We start from the raw sequence: 20543 nt of genomic DNA on the forward strand, positions 1-20543 counted from the left end.
CTTCCTGACTCCAATATAATCCCCTGTGAAGTGCGTCATTGCAGTTGGGCATTGGGCAATATTATATTCCCTTTGTCAAAACGCCGAGTGCAATAGGGTTGATTTTTACGCAGAGTAAATAATGTTCAATGCAGCTCTGTGAAAACAGCATCCATTGAAAAGTGACATTTTTCATATCATACACACACACACACACACACACATATAAATGAAGGCTTGTGAAGAGGAACCAAACTGACCCTAGCAAAGATAAATCAAACAGACCAGCATCTCCATTCAGTTAATCAATGCCAGAGAGGTCAGACTAAACAACAGAACTGTAAGTGCAGGCAGGAAATGTGGAATTCTTCTCAGAAAACACTCCTCCTACCCCCCACAGCATTTGAATTTTGACACAACTCATGAAAGTTGAGGCGAGAAAGTTGCAACATCTTGAAATAATCAGGCGCCAACTGTGGAGACAATAAAACCTTTGAAATCATATGTTCAACTGGTATCCTGAAGCTTGTAAGCCACAAACTCCCATTATACATGCTGGTGTGTCACTTGGTTAATTTAAACGTTACACCAAAGTACACAAAATTATTTTGGTTAAAACAAGAATCCATTGATGTTACTAGACAAAAAAAATGTAGGATAATCATTTAAGCCCCATTCCGAAGATGTATCAATGAAAACAAACCAAGATATGAATCCCATTTACTTTCCAAACAGCTAACAGACACTTAAATAATGGGTTCCCCATCCCGTATTCATTTCACAAAAGTGCAAGTTTAATAATAACGGCCAAGAGTTTTCCCGAGTGCGTCACTCACTTTACAAATCATAATAAAAGTTAGACGTAGGCCATTCGGGCCCTTAAACCTAGCCCCCATTCAATGAGATCTTGACTGATCTGTTTATTTCAAATTCCACAGTTCAATTTACCCCAATAAGAATTGTTTTGTTAAAAAGTGTTCATTTTTCGAATAAAGTGCTACACTTACAAACTATACATTGCTTATTTGTGTAAGCTGCTTTCTTTCAGAAACAAATTAATGCAATTTTACATCTGCATGATCAAGTTAATGTTTTATGTGCTACAGCACAACGAGAAAACAATAGTAAAATATTGGCTGAAGGATTTTATTTTGCTCAATATTAAGTGAGCAGTCCACTCAATGAAACTCTGGCCATTACATAAATCTCCAGTTTCTACTGAACACCAGAAATCATGTACGAATACTATTCAACAGAGTCAGATGAACAGCACGGAAATAGACCCTTCGGTCCAACTCATCCATGCCAACCAGATATCCTAATCTAATCTATTCCCATACACGCACCACCCCCTGCATGAAAACATTGCCCCTTAAGTCTCTTTTTTTCCCCTCTCATCCTATAAACATATGCCCTCTAATTCTGAACTCCCCCACCCCAGGGAATTTTGAAGAACTCTGCCCTATTTCTTCCTAGCCCACTCAAACCTCTCATCTTCTCCACTGCCCCAACAACAGCGAAAAGTTCGGTAACCAACCGACTCCCACAGCTACCTAGACTACACCTCCTCCCACCCTGCCCCCTGTAAAAACGTCATCCCATATTCCCCAATTCCTTCGTCTCCGCCGCATCTGCTCCCAGGAGGACCAGTTCCAATACTGAACAACCCAGATGGCCTCCTTCTTCAAAGACCGCAACTTCCCCCCAGACGTGATTGACAATGCTCTCCACTGCATCTCCTCCACCCTTGAGCTCCGCCTCCTCCAATCGCCACCAGGAAAGAACCCCACTGGTCCACATCTACCACCCCACCAACCTCCAGATACATCGTATCATCCGTCGTCATTTCCGCCACCTCCAAACGGGCCCCACCACCAGGGATATATTTCCTTCCCCTCCCCTATCAGCGTTCCGAAAAGACCACTCCCTCTGTCACTCCCTCGTCAGGACCAACCCAACCTCCACTCCCGACACCTTCTCCTGCAACCGCAAGAAATGCAAAACTTGCGCCCACATCTCCCCCATCACTTCCCTCCAAGGCCCCAAGGGATCCTTCTATATCCGCCACAAATTCACCTGCACCTCCACACACATCATTTACTGCATCTGCTGCACCCCGATGTGGCCTCTATATTGGGGAGACAGGCCACCTACTTGCGGAACGTTTCAGAGGACACCTCTGGGACACCCAGACCAACCAACCCAACCATCCAGTGGCTCAACACTTCAACTCCCTCTCCCACTCTACCAAGGACATGCAGGTCCTTGGACTCCTCCATCGCCAGACCATAGCAACACGATGGCTGGAGGAAGAGCACCTCATCTTCCGCCTAGGAACCCTCCAACCACAAGGGATGAACTCAGATTTCTCCAGTTTCCTCATTTCCCCTCCCCCCACCTTGCCTCAGTCCCAACCCTCGAACTCAGCACCACCTTCCTAACCTGCAATCTTCTTCCTGACCTCTCCACCCCCAACCCCACTCTGGCCCATCACCCTCACCTTATCACCCTCACCTTAACCTCCTTCCACCTCTCGCATTTCCAACGCCCCTCCCCCAAGTCGCTCCTCCCTACCTTTTATCTTAGCCTGCTTGGCACACGTTCCTCATTCCCGAAGAAGGGCTTATGCCCGAAACGTCGATTCTCCTGCTCCTTGCTTGCTGCCTGACCTGCTGCGCTTTTCCAGCAACACATTTTCAGCTCTGACCTCCAGCATCTGCAGTCCTCATTTTCTCCTAAAAGTTCTGTAATGCCAGTTTTGAGACTTCCCAAGAGATTATTTAAGGCATTTGCTTCAAAGCCGGTTAAATCTTATCATGCCTTCCATATTGTCAGTATAATCTGTCTGAAACTAAGTAAGTACTAACTCAACTAAGACCAAGTATACCAGGCATATGAAGAAAATGCTCAGATCCATCATTTTAACCACCTTGACATTTTTGGACACACCACATATTTGAGAAGACTCTGCCTTATCTACTTTCAGTGCTTCGTTCCATATATGTTTTAAGTATTGAACTTTACAGCACAGTGACAGGCACTCAACACAACTGGTTTACCTGCTCCTGATGAGCCTTCCATCATCCCTATTCAATTCAGCCCATCAGCCTGTCATGTGGTTATCCAGCTTTGTGTAATACACAATACACTGAGTTTAATTTCAACTATTCCGTTAATCCCTCTTCTGTTGCTTCAAGGTTAGGTGATGGCCTAATGGTATTATTGCTGGCCTCTTAATCCAGACACCCAGGTAATGTTCCGGGTATCTGGGTTCAAATCTCGCCATGGTGGATTGTGAATGCAATAAAGATCTGGAATTAAGGGTCTAGTGATGGCCCTGAATCCATTTCCAATTATCGGAGACAAGCGGTCTGGTTCACTAACGTCTTTCAGGGACAGAAACTGCCATTCCTACCTGGTCTGGCCTAATGTGACTCCAGACTCACAACAATGTCGTTGATTCTTAACTGTCCTCTAGGCAATTAGGGATGGGCAATAAATACCCTTTAAGAAATTTGACTCTCTGTTGCAAATGAAAACACATCTCACATTCACCATTAGTCATACATAATCTTGATGGGAGTAAACATTTGAGTTGGGATTATTTTATTCATTCCCAGGATGAGGACGTTGCTGGCTAGGCCCAGCATTTAATAGGCAAAAATGAGGACTGCAGATGCTGGAAACCAGAGTTTAGATCAGAGTGGTGTTGGAAAAGCAGAGCAGGTCAGGCAGCATCCGAGAAGCAGGAAAATCGACATTTTGGGCAAAAGCCCTTCATTTATTGCCCATTGCATTGATTCATGATCATCATCAGACTGTTAATTCCCAGATGTTTATTGTATTCAAATTCCACCATCTCCTGTAGTGAGATTTGAACCCAGGTCCCCAGGACATTATTTGGGTTTCTAGATTAACAGGAGGAGAAAGTGAGGACTGCAGCTGCTGGAGATCAGAGCTGAAAATGTGTTGCTGGAAAAGCGCAGCAGGTCAGGCAGCATCCAAGGAGCAGGAGAATCGACGTTTCGGGCATCAGCCCTTCAATCTAGCGATAACACCATTAGGCCATTGCCTCCCCCTTCAGTTACATGAAAAGACTGGAGTAGCCTGAATTGTTCTCCTTCCAAAAGTTTCATGGTAGATTTCGAGATGCCCAAATTTATGAAGGGCTTTGGCAGATAAGCTTCCCTTGGGCCGGAGGATTGATAACTAGAGAAAACAGATTCAAGCCAACTGGCAAAGAAAGGAGTAAAATATTTTTATGAAATACATTTAATACTTTAATCATGGAACTGGAAAAATACTTCAAAAGAAAGATTTTGTGAGGCTACAGGGAAAAGAACAGGGTGATGGCGATTCTTTTATTCAAGTAAATAAAGACAGCTGCTCAGTATTTATTAATAAATGCTCCCCCCTATCCCCACCACTCCACTTATTTGCCCCTCGAACAAGGGGGAACAGAGACTTTTAAAAAAAATATTGTAACAATACAATTCTGAATTAGCCACCAGTGACTGGGCCAATCAGCTGTGAACCTGCTCTAGCGTTGCTGAAAGGACATTCCACCATTAGAATAGAACATCTACAGCAGGCCATTCAGCCCATCCCAACCATCCTACCCTATCCCTGTAATTCCCACTGCTAATCCGCCGAACCCGCACATATCTTTGTGACTGTGGGAGAAAGGCCACACAGAACATGGGGGCAACATGCAAACTCCGTTGCCCAAGGCTGGAATCAAACCTGGGACCCTGGTGCTGTGAGGCAGCAGTGCTAACCACTGAACTATCGTGCTGCTGTACCTAGACAGCACTCAGAGGAGATTTTGAATTACTTGGTACCACAAAAGGAGGCTATTACTAAACTCCATATAGTCCTGAGTCAGTGCAGTAGTGGAGGTTCAAAGATTTTAAGTTCAGCGAAGTTAGTGCAATTCTTTAGGAGAGAATTCATAACTTCGAGGTCAAACATGTAATAATTATTGATAAATCCAATAGGGAATTCAGAAGAAACCTCTTTACTCAGAATGGGGGAATGTGCACACTGTTCTAATATGGCTGGTCAGTTCTAAAACATGTAAGGGAATGCTGCATGAACATAAGGAAGGAAAGGACAGAGACTTATATTGATAAACTGGGGTAAAGAAGTGGGGAGGGGGCCTTGCATAAAGGATAAACACCAGCACAGTCCATACGGACTGAAAGGTCTGTTTCTGTGTTGTAAAATCTGTGTGAAAATAGACAAGCCGTTGAACAGCAGAGGACTTGAAGCACAAACCACAGGGTCAGAGATACACTGCCATTTGCAGACCCCAATCCAATCCCTTCACTTGGCAAAACAGTAATGGACATAACTTTTTCAGAATGTTCAGGAAACAGGTGAGAAAACAAACCACACTAAACATTACACCAGAGTTCAGTGGGTATGAGTGAAGCTACACTGAAGGTCACTGCTCTTTGAAGGTTAACCTTCATGAAAACGTTACTGGAGTGGAGCAGACTCGTGGGATTATATCCTGTCCTTTCCTTTGAAGCTGCTGTAGCTTTTGCCCCTTTCTTCCCAGCAGAGTTAGGCTTCCTGTGGTCTCCACATTGCGACTTGACATAAAAAAAACACTTCTCCGAAACCACTCTTCTACTATTAGCAGGCAGGACTTGTCTGGGTTGTAACAGAGCCCTGTCTAAAAAGCTCCCATGAACAGATATCCTCTCAGAGTCTTCCAATACAAAAGGAGGACATTCACCCCATCCAGACTGTACTAGCTCTTTGAAAGAGCTGCTGAAATATTCCCAGTTCATTTCAATTTCCTGTTATCCCCATCATTGTCCTCCTTTGCAAACTTATATTCAATTCTCTTCTGAAAGTTACTTTTGAATCTGTTTTATTGACCTTTCAGGTAGCACAACCCAAATCACAAGAAGCCACCTCTTAAAGTAAATAAGTTCGACATGTTAAGCACAGATCAGCCAGGTTCTACCATAGTGCACCAACCCAATCCCAAATGGTCACTCTGACCAGGGCTGGGTTGGGAAGGCAAAATAGATACATATATTTCACAGAGCAATAGGGTTTCCCCATGAGGGAGATCAATTTGTAATATGATTGCCCCTTGTGTATTCGATCTACAAAACCAGTCATTCCCATAAGATAGAGATTTACCAAATCTCCTGATGGTAGGATCTACCTTCTTTTGCCAACAGTAGTTTGGAGTGCGTATAATGATGCCCAGTGCACTTCGTAGAGAAGACATGAACACCAAAGGACTGGCGATCACTGTGAACTTCAAATCTATTGAGAAAATGATTTGAAAATTATCAGTAAATAAAAGTAATACTATGCCAACCATAACCCTCTTGAACGGTATAGCATGCATTAAGGGGCTGAATGGCCTACTCTTGCTCCTATTTCTTATAGTCTTATGTATATTTTATCTTAATATTTGGTTATTTAAAGAGAGTGGTGCAGACAGGTACTCTCGCAACATTTAAGAAGCATCTTGATGAGTATCTAAAATGTTGCATGTGGACTTCACCAGTTTCCTCAGTTCCCCTCCCCTCACCTTTCCCCAGTTCCAACCTTCCAGTTCAGCACCACCCTCATGACTTGTCCTACCTGCCAATCTCCCTTTCCACCTATCCACTCCACCCTCCTCTCTGACCTATCATCTCCATCCCCACCCCATTCACCTATGGTACTCTTTGCTACCTTCTCCCCCGTCCCATATCCTACACAGCAATAAATCTAGACATAGTTAAAAAAACATTTTTCTAGCTACAGTACGAAAGGTTATCAGAATTCGTGATCTCATCTTTGGGGACGAGATACAATTTATTTGCAGTCCCCTAGTGACTAGGAGTTTAGCCAGCAACTCAGGCAAGTGGATATGAGGTTGCATCCATGGTGTAATGTTCTTGGTATCAGTGCACTGTCAGGACAATTACAAAGTCGGCTGAGGTAAGGAAAACATTAACTTCATTTAATAAACATCTTACTTTGGCTTCATCTTGCCATGAAGCTGCCAGGGAGGGGGAGATCACATTGTGGTTCATGTACCTTTAAAGAGACATGCTCTTGACACTGCTGCAAGAAAGGGATAGAGATGGGTTCTCATCACACAACAATCCTCAACAGCTAGCTCTCACAGGGCTGTTGGCTCCAGATGGAGAATGGACCAGAAGATGAGGAGCTCCCCAATTAGAGAACAGCATGCTGCCTTCACAAGTTTAATGAGGCCAATAGGTTCATCGCCCATAGCCTATTAGTCTGCTGGTACCACTGAACCATTCCCAGTTTTCATGTTTGCAGATATTTTCAAACAACCTATTCAGACGTTTTATGAAACACCTCTGGAGCAGGTAGGACTTAAACCTGGGCCTTCTAGCTCTGGAGGTAGGGACACCACCACTGAGCCACAAAAATTTCGTTGTTATTTTTTATTATTCATTCTTTTTTTTCTGGGATGTGGGTGACGCTAGCTGAGCCAGCATTTATCGCCCGTCCCCAGTTGCTCTTGAGAAGGTGGTGGTGAGCTGCCTTCATGAACCGCTGCAGTCCACCTGCTGTGGGTCAATTGGTATAACGGAGTAGCTTGCTAGGCCATTTCAGGGGGTAACTGAGAGTCAACCACATTGCTGAGGGTCTGGTGTCACATGCTGGCCAGACCACGTGAGGATAACAGATTTCCTTCCCTTAAGAACATTAGTGAACCTTAAGTAATGTATCATATCTAAACTGCTGCTTAACACTCATTAAATTATCAAAAAATTACGACAAATTGTTCACTAGCTACATTAGGTAACTGTGATCAGAAACCCACAAAAATTAAATATCATATTGTGCAACCTGTTGGTATAAAGGTGTGATTCCATTTTAATTTGGATCATTTGACATACACTGTTAAAAAATACAGCTCTGTTGTACTCCAATAACTGTATATTTCCCAGGGCAATGCTGTATCTAATAACTAGTTCTAATATCTATTGACATCCTTCAATATTGCTTGATCACTGCCTCATTTCTAGTGCGAGATAATATACACATTACTGCATCAGGTCAAATACTCTGTTGGGAGGCAAAATGACAAGCAGTGGTGACCATCTCTAAACACTCCGATATCTTTGTGATAGAAATTTGCAAAAGCAAATAACACCTTTAGCCACCAGACAATTTAAGCAATTAGAAGCACCAGTTTCTGAGATTATGGATAACTGGACTGATCCATCAATAGGGCATTGACCAATCCTAATGAAGGGCTTTTGCCCGAAATATCGATTTTCCTGCTCCTCGGATGCTGCCTGACCAGCTTTGCTTTTCCAGCACCACACTCATCTAGACTCCTATTTCCAGCATCTACAGTCCTCACTTTTGCCTATCAAGACAACAAGTTTGTTCAAGACAAATAATCTTTGAAAATTTCCTTTCGTTAATTAAACAAAGGGAATAAAATGAAAAGGCTGCAACGCAAAGCCACCAGTTACAACTCGGTACACACTGTTCCTGGCAGTCAATACAAAGTAACAGTGTCACACCACCTGGACAGTATTGAAGGAAGTAAAAACAGTGCAACAGCAGTTTAAAAGTTTAGACTGACACAAAGTCAGGGACACACAACTTAAGGTGGACAGTGCAGAGTTTTTAAGGCAGAATCATGGACCTTATTATGGAATTAGAGTCATACAGCTGTACAGCATGGAAACACACCCTTCGGTCCAACACGCCCATCCCAACCAATATTCCAAACTTAATCTAATCCCATTTGCCAGCACTTGTCCCATATCCCTTGAAACCCTTCCTATTTCATATGCCCATCCAAATGCCTTTTAAATGTTGTAATTGTACCAGCCTCCACCACTTCCTCTGGCAGCTCATTCCATACACGTACCACCCTCTGTATGAAAAAGGTACCCCTTCGGTTTAGGGTGAGAGAGGAAAAATTTAAAAGGGACCTATGCCCTCTAGTTCTGGACTTCCCTACCTCAGGGAAAAGAGCTTGTCTATTTATCCTATCCATGCCCCTCATGATTTTATAAACCTCTATAACATCCTTTACTGAATTCTAGCTGTGCAAACAAAAACGTGGTTCTATTTTACAGATCAAGTAACTAATTTAGCAAACCATACCTTTAGTCCCCTCACTCAAGCCATTTAAGACTCTAGAATAAAGTCTATCAGGAGTCTGGGCTTTAACAGTGTGTGCAGCTCCAATAACTTAGTCAGTATTAGTTCTCTGGGTGATTGTAGTTTCCTCCATGTTCCTCCCTCCTCTCCATTTCCTGCTTCATAGCTGCTTCTGCAATCTTACTTGCATCCACCATATTGAAGACTGATGCAAATATCTGTTCAACTGCAATCTTTTTTTCCATCACTGATACTCCAAACCCACTTTCTACAGGATTGACACTCATTTTATTAACTTGTCTTTTTTAAGAATTTGTAGAAACTCTTACAATCTGTTTTTATATTTCCAGCTGGTTCTCCTTTGTAATCTAATTTTAATCCTCATTTTATTTACATTCTTTGCTTGTTTGCATAACCAAATAGCTTTAATTGAATTAATTGGATTGAATTAGCATTATCGTCAAATGAGTACAATGAAAATTTTACAAGTCGTCACTTACAGCATCATCTTAGGTACAAAGGTACCTAGTATAGGTTCGTCAATAAAAAACCTCTTGCAGAAAAATTTAGATAAAGAGAGAAATAAAAACTCCTAGCCCAGACACTTCTATGCCTGTGAATGTAGTAATTGTACATAATAACCGATTGTTAAAAACTATTTGTTGGATCCTTCAATACCACATAACTCTCTCACCTAGTTTCTGAAGTTATTAGGTATAACTGCATTGCTGTATCATACCAAATTCTTTATTGGAGACAAAATCCTCCACATGATATTACATCATTTCCTATGATGATTTCATTTAGATATCATACACTCAAGGTTAACAATAATGCTACAGGTTGTCTCATTTCAATTCCACTCCAGAGACCTGAGCATCAGATCGAGGCATAAGATCAACAACAATACCAAGAGTGTGCTGCACTGTCATGTGTCCCAACATTCAAATGAGGTGCTGAACCGACGTTCTGTAATTTTCTCATTTGTTCATTACTACATCCAGCATTTATTCACCATCCAGAATTGTCTTCCAGGAGGTGGCAATAGTGAGCCTTCTGGAACTGCTGCAGTCGACGTAGTGTCTGTATATCAACAGCACTGATTGGGAGGGTATATCTGATCTCTCAAGGAAATTGGTAGTCATACAGTTATAGAGATGTACAGCATGGAAACAGACCCTTCGGTCCAACCCGTCCATGCCGACCAGATATCCCAACCCAATCTAGTCCCACCTGCCAGCACCCGACCCATATCCCTCCAAACCCTTCCTATTCATATACCCATCCAAATGCCTCTTAAATGTTGCAATTGTACCAGCCTTCACCACTTCCCCTGGCAGCTTATTCCATACACATACCACCCTGTGTGTGAAAACGTTGCCCCTTAAGTCTCTTTTATATCTTTCCTTCTCACCCTTCCAATAGGAAGGAGACCAGAATTGCACGCAATATTCCAAAAGTGGCCTAACTAATGTCCTGTACAGCCGCAACATGACCTCCCAACTCCTGTACTCAAAATTCTGACCAATAAAGTATACGAAACACCTTTTTCACTATCCTATCTATCTGCAACTCTACTTTCATGGAGCTATGAACCTGCACTTTAAGGTCTCTTTGTTCAACAACACTCCCTCGGACCTTACCATTAAGGTGTATAATTCCTGCTTAGATTTGCTTTCCCAAAATGCAGCACCTCACATTTATCTAAATTAAACTCCATCTACCACCCTTCAGCCCATTTGCCCATCTGATCATGATCCCATTGCAATCTGAGATAACCTTCTTCACTATCCACTACACCTCCAATTTTGGTGTTAGCTGCAAATTTACTAACTATACCCCTTATGCTCACATCCAAATCATTTACATAAATGATGAAAAGTCGTGGACCCAACAATGTCCTTTGTAATATGGACATTTTTCAAGATGTCACCATCTATTTGCCCACATTCTATATCTTCCATGTCCTTCTCCACAGTAAACACCGATGCAAAATACTTGTATAATATCTCTCCCACCTCCTGCGGCTCCACACAAAGGCTGTCCTGGCCACTATTTATCATTCAACCAGATTATGTAGTCATGATCTATTTGCTGTTTGTGGACCCTTACTGTACACAAACTGACCGTTGCTTTTCCTTCCTGACAAGTTGCAGCAGTTGCTTTGTATCAACTGGCTGTGAAGCACATTATAAAGTCATACAAGTGTACAGCACGGAAACAGACCCTTTGGTCTAACTCATCTTTCCTATTCATTTACCCATCCAGATGCCTTTTAAATGTTGCAATTGTACTAGCCTCCACCACTTCCTCTGGCAGCTCAGTACATACACGTACCACCCTTTAGGTCTCGATTATATCTTTCCCCTCTCACCCTCAACCTATGCCCTCTATGGGACATTCCAGGATGGTCACAGTCATAGTCAAGCGTATAGTGCTGGAAAAGCAGGGCTTATGCCCGAAACATCGATTCTCCTGTTCCTCAGATGATGCCTGACCTGCTGCGCTTTTCCATCACTACAGACTCTACTCTGATCTCCAGCGTCTGCAGTCCTCACTTTCTCCTGGTCACAGTCATAGACTCATACAGCATGGAAACAGGCCCTTTGGTCCAACTAGTCCGTGCCCACCACATTCCCAAACTAAACTAGTCCTAGCCGCCTGCATTTGGGTCATATCCCTCCAAACCTTTCCTATTCATAAACTTACTCTGATGTCTTTTAAATGTTGTAACTGTACCTGCATCCACCACTTTCTTCTGCAGTTCATTCCACACACGAACCGCTCTCTGCGTAAAAAAAACATTACCTTTCCTGTTCTTCTCAAATTTTTCTCACCTTAAAAAATGCCTGTTATGTTTGAACTCCCTCACCCCAGGAAAAAAGACATTTGCTATTCACCTTACCTATGCCCCTCATGACTTTACAAACCTCTTTAAGGTCACCCCTCAACCTGCAACACTCCAGTGAAAAAACTCCCAGATTTATTTTTATAACTCAAATCCTGCATCCCCAAAGTTGGATTTCTTTTTTAATTGAGGTGGTCATCACCTTGTAAGACTTTGCTGCAGTTTGCTGGACTAGTTTCCAATTGCCTAAGGTGTCACACATTGTTACAACAACAAGACAAAGAATTAAATTGGCTATAACAGTTTGAGGTATACTGAGATGACCAAAAGGTACTATACAAATTAAGGATGCTATGGAAATGCAAGTCCATCAGAATCTCAGAGCAAAAGCAAGCCATGCAGCCCCACCTGTGCTATCCCATGAGACCATTACACCCCTTTCCCAGTACGTCCGGAGCTTTCAAGTCCTTTTTAAAAAAAAAACACTTTCTCTTTCGAATGCTTATTCAGTTTCTCTTCAGCACAGCAATCCGGTCTCTCTCAAATTCTAGCGTTTGAAATTGGCTACATTAACAAACCTATTTGAGGATGTTGCAGGCAGGCCTCCTGAACTGCTGGGTAAAAGCCAAGCCGCCCCTGACTTTGAGGGAGATTTGCAAAACTGGAAGCTCTGCAACAGTACTGCAGCAAAAACTTACAGCAACAATTTTTTTAAGATGCAATCCTGCAAAGGTCGCCGCTTCAGTAGAAACGACAGAATTGAACGTCAAACGGTGGGAGGAGATTTTGGATCCATTTTAAATAGTTAACCTATTGCATTATTTTCCCCCGCCCTGAGCCGTCCTACTGATTATAATTGCACCAAGGGTTGTGCAGTTAGTCTTGAACGTCAAAGAGTGGGAGGAGATCTAGGATCTGCTTTTAATAATTAATCCATTGCATTCTTTCCCCCCCTCCCTGAGCCGTCCCAGGGTCATTATAATTACACCAAGATTTGCACTCCTTTTTGGAAACACAGTAGCTATGCATTTGAAATGAGATTAGATTACTTACAGTGTGGAAACAGGCCCTTCGGCCCAACAAGTCCACACCTACTCTCCTAAGAGCAGCCCACCCAGAGCCATTCCCCTACATTTACCCTTTCACCTAACACTATGGGCAATTTAGCACGGCCAATTCACATCTTTGGACTGTGGGAGGAAACCGGAGCACCATGAGGAAACCCACACAGACACGGGGAGAATGTGCAAACTCCACACAGACAGTTGCCTGAGGTGGGAATTGAACCCGGGTCTCTGGTGCTGTAAGGCAGCAGTGGTTGTCACCGTGCCACCCACTGAGAGTGGGCAAGCTTTTTATACCCACTGTCCGGGTGGTGGTGGACACAGATAGGGTAGGATTATTTAAGGGACTTTTAGATAAGAACATGAATAAGACCCTTAAGATATAAAAGCAGAAATTCGGCCCATCAAGTCTGCCCCACTATTCAATCACAGCTGATAGGTTTTTCCTATTTTTTCTCCATAACCTTTGATCTCCTTGGCAATCAAGAACACATCTATCACTGTTTTAAATATACTCAATGACCTGGCCTCTACAGCCTTCTGTGGCAGCGAATTCCACAGACTCACCACTCTCTGGCTAAAGAAGTTTCTCTTTATCTTTGACCTAAAGGGTCTTCCCTTTACTCTAAGTCTGTGCCCTCAGGTCCTCATCTCTGCTACCAATGGAAACATCTTCCCAACGTCCACTCTGATCAGGCTACAGTACTCTAAGTTTCAATCAAATTCCCCCGCTCTTCCTTCTAAACTCCATCAAGTATAGTCCCGGAGTCGAACATTCCTCATATGTTAAGCTGTTCATTCCTGTGAACCTCCTCTGGACCTGCTCCAGGGCCAATACGTCCTTCCTGAAGTACGACGCCCAAAATTGCTTATGACAGTCTAAATGTGGTCTGACCAGAGCGTTATAAAGCCTCAGAAGTACATCCCTGCTTTTATATTCTAGTCATCATGATGAATGACAACATTGTATTTGCCTTCCTAACTACTGACTCAACCTGCAAGTTGAGAGAATCCTGGACAAGGACTTGCAAGTCCGTTTGCACTTCAGATTTTTATATTTTCTCCCCATTCTACACTTCCTACCAAAGTGCATGACCTCGCACTTTCCTATGTTGTACTCCACCTGCCACTTCTTTACCCACTCTCTGAACCTTCCAAATCCTTCTGCAGCCTTCCCACCTCCTCAATACCTTCTATCCCTCTACCTACCTTTGTATCATCTGCAAACTAAGCCAGAATGCCCTCATTTCCTTTATCCAGATCATTACTGTATGAAGTGAACGATTGTGGCCCCAACACTGACCCTTGTGGAACACCACTTTTCACTGGTTTCCATTTGGAGACGGTCTCTTTAATCCCCACTCTCTGCCTTCTGCCACACAGGCAGAATATGCAAGGGATGAAGGGATATGGATCATGGGCAGGCAGTTTAATTTGGTGTCATGCTCGCCACAATATTGTGGGCCAAAGGGCCTGTTCCTGTGCTGTTCTACTTGGGTGACAACTACCCCGATTGCTTTGGAGTCGCTATGAATTAAACAGAAATTTCTTGTTCATTGCCGAGACTCACCCCAGAAGAAACATTCAGTAAAAAGAAATTCCAAAGAACTGCGGATGCTGGAAGCCTGAAACAAAAACAGCAACTGCTGGAAAACCTCAGCAGGTCTAGTGGTATTCTTGGAGAGATAGCAGAGCTGTCCTTTATAATGTTATCCAATTTTTGTTTTTGTTTCAGAAAAAACCCATGCAAGTAATACTGGAGATAAAGGCAGGTGAAGGATGACAATCAAGAATCATGCATTTGGATAAGGGAAGGTCTGCTTTCTGATTAATGCTGAAGGGCAGCACAAAGTTGGAGGTGGTCTACAGAAAGGATTAAACTACCAGGAATATTTCCAACCGGGTTTGGCCGTTATAACCAACTCGTGACGTTAACGAGAAAGAAAATTTCTGGATTAGTGGTGCTGGAAGAGCACAGCAGTTCAGGCAGCATCCGAGGAGCAGTAAAATCGACGTTTCAAGTAAAAGCCCTTCATCAGGAATAAAATTGAGTCAACACAAATTGCATCCACATAACTTTTCAAAGTAATAAGAGTCACATAATTGTTACCGTGAGAAGGCTATTTGGCCTATCTTGTCTGCACCAGCTCTTCAAATATGCATTTCACCTAATGTACCGTCTCCCCCATTACCCTGCAAGTTATTTCTTTTCAAATAACAAATTGCTTTCCTTTGGAATTTCTCGATTGTACCTACCCCCAGCACATCAGTGCATTCTGGATGGCAACCACTCACTGCGTGAAAATGCTTTTCCTCATATCACTTTTACTAATTAGTTTATAACTGTGCCCTCTCTTTCTGGATATTTTCACCAGTGAGAACATTTTCTCTCTATTGACTTCAGTACAGGAATTGAGAGGCCATGTTGCAGCTGTACAGGACATTGGTTAGGCCACATTTGGAATATTGCTTGCAATTGTCTCCCTTCCATAGGAAGGATGTTGTGAAACTTGAAAGGGTTCAGAAAAGATGTACAAGGCTGTTGGTGGGGTTGGAGGGTTTGAGCAATAGGGAGAGGCTGAGTAGGCTGGGGCTATTTTCCCTGGAGCGTCAGACTCTGAGGTGTGCCCTTATAGAAGTCGCCTCCAGCGCCACTCCCTCAACACCCGACACCTGGAGAAAGAACACCGCATCTTCCGTCTCAAAACCCTCCATCCCCAAGGCATCAATGTGGACTTCACCAGTTTCCTCATTTCTCCTCCCGCCACCCTACTCCAGTTCCAACCTTCCAGCTCAGAACCGTCCTCATGACCTGTCCCACCTGTCAATCTTCTTTCGCACCTATCCGCTCCACCCTCCTCTCTGACCTATCACCTTTACCCCCACCTCCATCCACCTATTGCATTCTCAGTTACCTTCTCCCCAGCCCCACCCCCCTCTCATTTATCTCTCCACCACCGAGGCTCCCAGCCTCATTCCTGATGAAGGGCTTTTGCCTGAAATGTAATTTTCCTACTCCTCGGATGCTGCCTGATCTGCTGTCCTTTTCCAGCACCACTCTCATCTTAATTCCCATCACTCAGCCAATTTTGAATCCACATTCCTACTGTCCCTTTTACCTCATGAGATCTAACTTTGCTCACAAGTCTTGTGTCACACTGTATCGAGTGGCTTTTGAAAATCCCTTCACACCTCAATCACCTTCTTCGTCACCACTTCAAAAAACTCCAGCAAGTTAGGAGAATATGACCTTCACTTAGAAACTGGCTTTTACAGTTAACACATATTTGTCCTGAATTATTGTTTCTAGAAGTTTCCAAACCATCGAAGTTATGCTGACCGATTTGTATTTGCTTAGCTAATCCTTACACCATTTTTGAACAAAGACATAATATTCTCATCTCTCCCGTGTAAAGAAGACTGAATTAAATTATCGCCAAGACCTCCACAATTTCCGTCAATGTCCTGGGATCTATCTTGGCCGGTCCTAATATTTTGTGAATTTCAATTACAGCCAATGTAATTCCTTCTCCTAATTGTAAATCCTTCTCATGACTGAGTGTTGTGCACCAACCCCTGCTCCCCGCAACCCCATCACATATGCATACACGCACACACACACACACACACAGTGCTGTGTCCCGGATGCAATTCCACTGGTCAAACCAGTTTTGTGTTAAGCAAAACAATTTATTCAAACACTACAGTTAGAAACAACAAAAGAAAAAGAGAGATCGGAATAACTGCACTCTACTGGAAAAATTAACAGAATGATAGATTATTTAACTACTAAACAGTAACTACTCCAATATAGTAACATTCTATAAATACACTCTTCAGCAAATTCAATAAAATGGATTGTCTCACAGGCAATTTCCCAGTCGGGGGTGGGGGGGGTGGACATCAAGAGAAAACTGAAACAGAGAGAGAGTAGCAGAGAGAGATGTACTGCAGCTTCCAAAAACCTATCTTCAACCCCAGCAAATACAGCTGAGAAACTAAACCTAAAAAACCCTGGCTCTCTAGGAGCTTGACCTCACCCATTCAGGCTACTTCTATTGTCCCAAACTTTTAAAAAAACCCAAGGCCTCACAAATTGTTTACTCCAGTGACTCTGAGTAGATTACTTGGTAACTCTCTCACCCTTTCTTCACAAAAACAACCCAGGAACAAAATATACCTCTTGAAAGTCATAGCGTTGTCGCACTTGATAAAGACAGAAGCAAAGTGAATTTCATACCTCAATTAGATCTCTTGCTTCCTTATACAAATCCCCTTTCTGATCCTTAATCAGCCTCCATTTACCATCCCTTTTATTATTTATACAGCCTCTTTGCTTCACCACCTCTCTGAATCTTCTATATCCAGCCTTGTTCTCAACTGGATTTAATACTTAGTATCAGATACAAGCACATTTATTTAATTTCTACATTCTGTCATCCCAGGAACTCTTGACTTGCTTGAGCTATCTTTATATTACATGCCTTAGATGGAATACACCTCATTAGTATCTGAACTACCTCTTCTTTGAAGGTAGCCCATTGCACTGTATTCACCCTATCAGGTAGCGCAGGGAATTCAGTTCTAACTTTCTTCAGGTGCAAACCATTCAGCTTGTGCAGGTCCCATCTTCCCTTAGAGCCTGTTCCAATGTCCCAGGAATCTAAGGCCCTCCTTCCGGCACCATCTGCCCAGTCACGCATTGATCCAACTTATCCTCCTGTTCCTGTACACACTTGCATGATGCATCAGGAGTATTCTAACAATTTTTGAGATACTGCTTACTAAGTTCCTATCTAGCCCCCTGAATATTGACCAGGTAGAACAGGTTTCATTCTAAAGAGCTCCAATATCTTTACCAATAATATAAACAAACAATTGTATAAATAATATATCACACTCACAGCAGTTTCTCGGAGCGACAAGTTTTGCTTGTACTGACTCAAACCAGAGGAGAAAATGAATCACCTAATGAGACACTTGATGAATCCTATGACACAGACAGCATCCGTGTCATTATGACAGTCTCATATTACAGAGGGTGTTGCAAATAAGGCTACCACTCCTTGTCAATGGGGAAATAATTCAGTGTTCCTTATGAATTGTCTGTAAGAATGCAAAATAAAAATCTCCTGCAAAATGTGTGATCTTTCAGGATACAGAGATGTTGGAGAAAATCATGTACAGATATATGATCAGCTGTAATCTATGTCAATTGTTGAACTGAATGCCCTATTTCTTCTCCTGTTCTTATGTTTAAAATAATTAGTGGGGTTGAGCTAATAGTGTGGATCATGTATACTTGAAGTGACACGCATTCATATCACATTCCAGAGAAAAAATTCCAATCCACTGGCACAATCTGCAAGGATTTTATAAGTTTCAACAAGATCATTTCTTATGTTTTGCGTGACTAAAGAACACAGTTTCCTTAACCTTTTATCAAGACACTCCCACCATCTCAGGGATTAGTCTGGTAAACCATTGTTGCACTTGCTCTGTGGAAAATGTTGAGAATAATTGTTAGCACACTAAAGGCTGTTCAACAAATGCTGTCCATTTACAGAACTGCATTTTACGACTGGCTAAGCAAATCAAACAAAATCAGCAGAAATCAGGCCATACTCAATCAGCCTGCATCATTTTTGAATTACCGAGAGATTAGGGAATTTATAGTTCTCCATGGCAATACCTCTGAAAATTGGTTAACTTATCAATCAACATCCTTTTCTTCAGTTGTATAAAAAATAATTTGAAAAATTTGGCATTCTTGCATTTGTCACAGGTGTAAGATGAAAAGCTTCAACATTATGTATTTTCAACAACCCTGAAATTAATATAGATTTTACATCACCTGGAAATATTTTCTCCATTGTTACTTTTAGTCTTCACTATAGCAATACATTCCATTCTCTAGAAACTTGAATTTATTTGAGGTCCCAATGTTCACACCAGATCCTATTCAGCCAGAACCCCTTCTGCTCACTGGTGTACATTGGCTCATAGGCTTAAGGCAAAAGTGAGGACTGCAGATACTGAAGATCAGAATCTAGATTAGAGTGGTACTGGAAAAGCACAGCAGGTCAGGCAGCATCCGAAGAGCAGGAAAATCAATGTTTCGGGCAAAAGCCCTTCTGCTCCTCGGATGCTGCCTGACCTGTTGTGTTTTTCCAGCACTACTCATAGACTTCTAAGTCTTTGATTCTAAAATTCTCATTCCCATTTCCAAATTCCTCCAGAACCTGTCCTTTTGCCTCACCTCTAATTTCCTCCAGTCCCTTCAGAATCCCAGATATCAATCTCTCCAAAATTGTTGGCTGTACTTTCCTGGAATATCCTTCCTAAACCTCTTCGCTTCTTTCTACATTCATCAATATATAATATCTAAATATCTAATGTCAATGTTCACAGGTAGTTGGTCGCCCTACCAGTTATGATTCTCAAAGTAATTTTTATCTGAATATTTGGGAAGTGGTAGAATAACTGTATTACAAACACCTTTACTGTTATATTTTTAAACATAAGTCATTGTTTTAAGGTCTGGGGTAGAACATTCAGACAGGGTTTCAAAAAAATTTGAGGGGGCGATGGGGAACTGGGATGCACTGTAAGGTAGTGACCAGAAACCTTACAACCTTTAATAAAAAAATTTAGATGAGCACTTGAAATATCATAATATTGAAGGACATGGGAAAAGTGCAGAAAATTTGGATTCGCACGCCTTTAATGATAGTTACGTCAGCGCAGACTTGATGGGCCGAAGGGAATTTTTTTTGTGCTGTATGACTAAGAGTGTAATATTTTACCATTTTGTTCTTGCTACATTGCTGTACCACTACAAAGCTAACAAAGCAAAGGACAACTTTCACAACTACGTGTTAGGCCATATACTAACCGGAATGACTGAATCGTCAGATATCAACATTGCAACAGACTCAAACTGCTGCAAACTACTTGTTTCAATCAACTGCATCAGAAAACATGCTACACTCATCGAAGAGGTCTTTCCGGTTAGGAAAGGATTTTAGTAGAGGAGTTGCAGGTAGAACTCCAAGGAGATCGAAGGATGGGCCATGAATAGAAGGCAGTTCTGCTAAGTCCAGCAAGATATTCAGGGGGAAAAGAAACTTCCTTAACAGCAAATAATGGAAAGGTGGAACTTGGAATGGCCTGAGATGAATAGCAGTGTTTCAAGGGACACTCAAATAAACACTAGAAAGGAATAGGTAACAGAAATTAGTGCGTACTGAAGTCAGAGTGGAAGGCTCATGTACAGCACTTGCATGGGCCAACTCGACCAAACAGCTGGCTGTATTCTGTAAATTCTATGTAAGTTTAATAAGGTGATCAACTATTATATTCCAGTCACAAATGAGATAAGCAGTTATTAGTCTTAAAAATAGTCATAGTTGTGGATACGTTTGCCGAGCTGGAAGTTGATTTGCAGATGTTTTGCAGAAAATGTCTAGGTGACATTTTCAGTGCTTTGGAACCTCCTGTGAAGTGCTGCTGTACTGTGTCTCCTGGAATTTATT

The 20543-nt window shown here is 42.3% G+C and overlaps 1 protein-coding gene across 9 annotated transcripts in view; it reads right to left on the minus strand.

Moving 5' to 3' along the window:
* Positions 1 to 20543, minus strand: part of tmtc4 (transmembrane O-mannosyltransferase targeting cadherins 4) — a 90906-nt gene that overhangs the window by 19341 nt on the left and 51022 nt on the right. Inside the window, exons 1-2 of one of the 9 annotated variants that reach the window (XM_072578050.1) lie at positions 17913 to 19069; positions 6139 to 6267 (exon numbers count right to left, since the gene is read on the minus strand). The exons of 3 other annotated variants lie outside the window; for them this stretch is intronic. In XM_072578050.1, coding sequence (XP_072434151.1) covers positions 6139 to 6229 — 91 coding nt within the window. In that variant the 5' untranslated portion in view covers positions 6230 to 6267; positions 17913 to 19069. Of the gene's footprint in view, positions 1 to 6138; positions 6268 to 12522; positions 12694 to 17912; positions 19070 to 20543 lie in introns of those variants that run through there. 5 more of the 9 variants (XM_072578049.1, XM_072578052.1, XM_072578051.1 and 2 more) reach the window with 5 other exon arrangements.

The sequence above is a fragment of the Chiloscyllium punctatum genome, chromosome 9, assembly GCF_047496795.1.
Source record: "Chiloscyllium punctatum isolate Juve2018m chromosome 9, sChiPun1.3, whole genome shotgun sequence".
NCBI classification, from domain to species: Eukaryota; Metazoa; Chordata; class Chondrichthyes; order Orectolobiformes; family Hemiscylliidae; genus Chiloscyllium; species Chiloscyllium punctatum.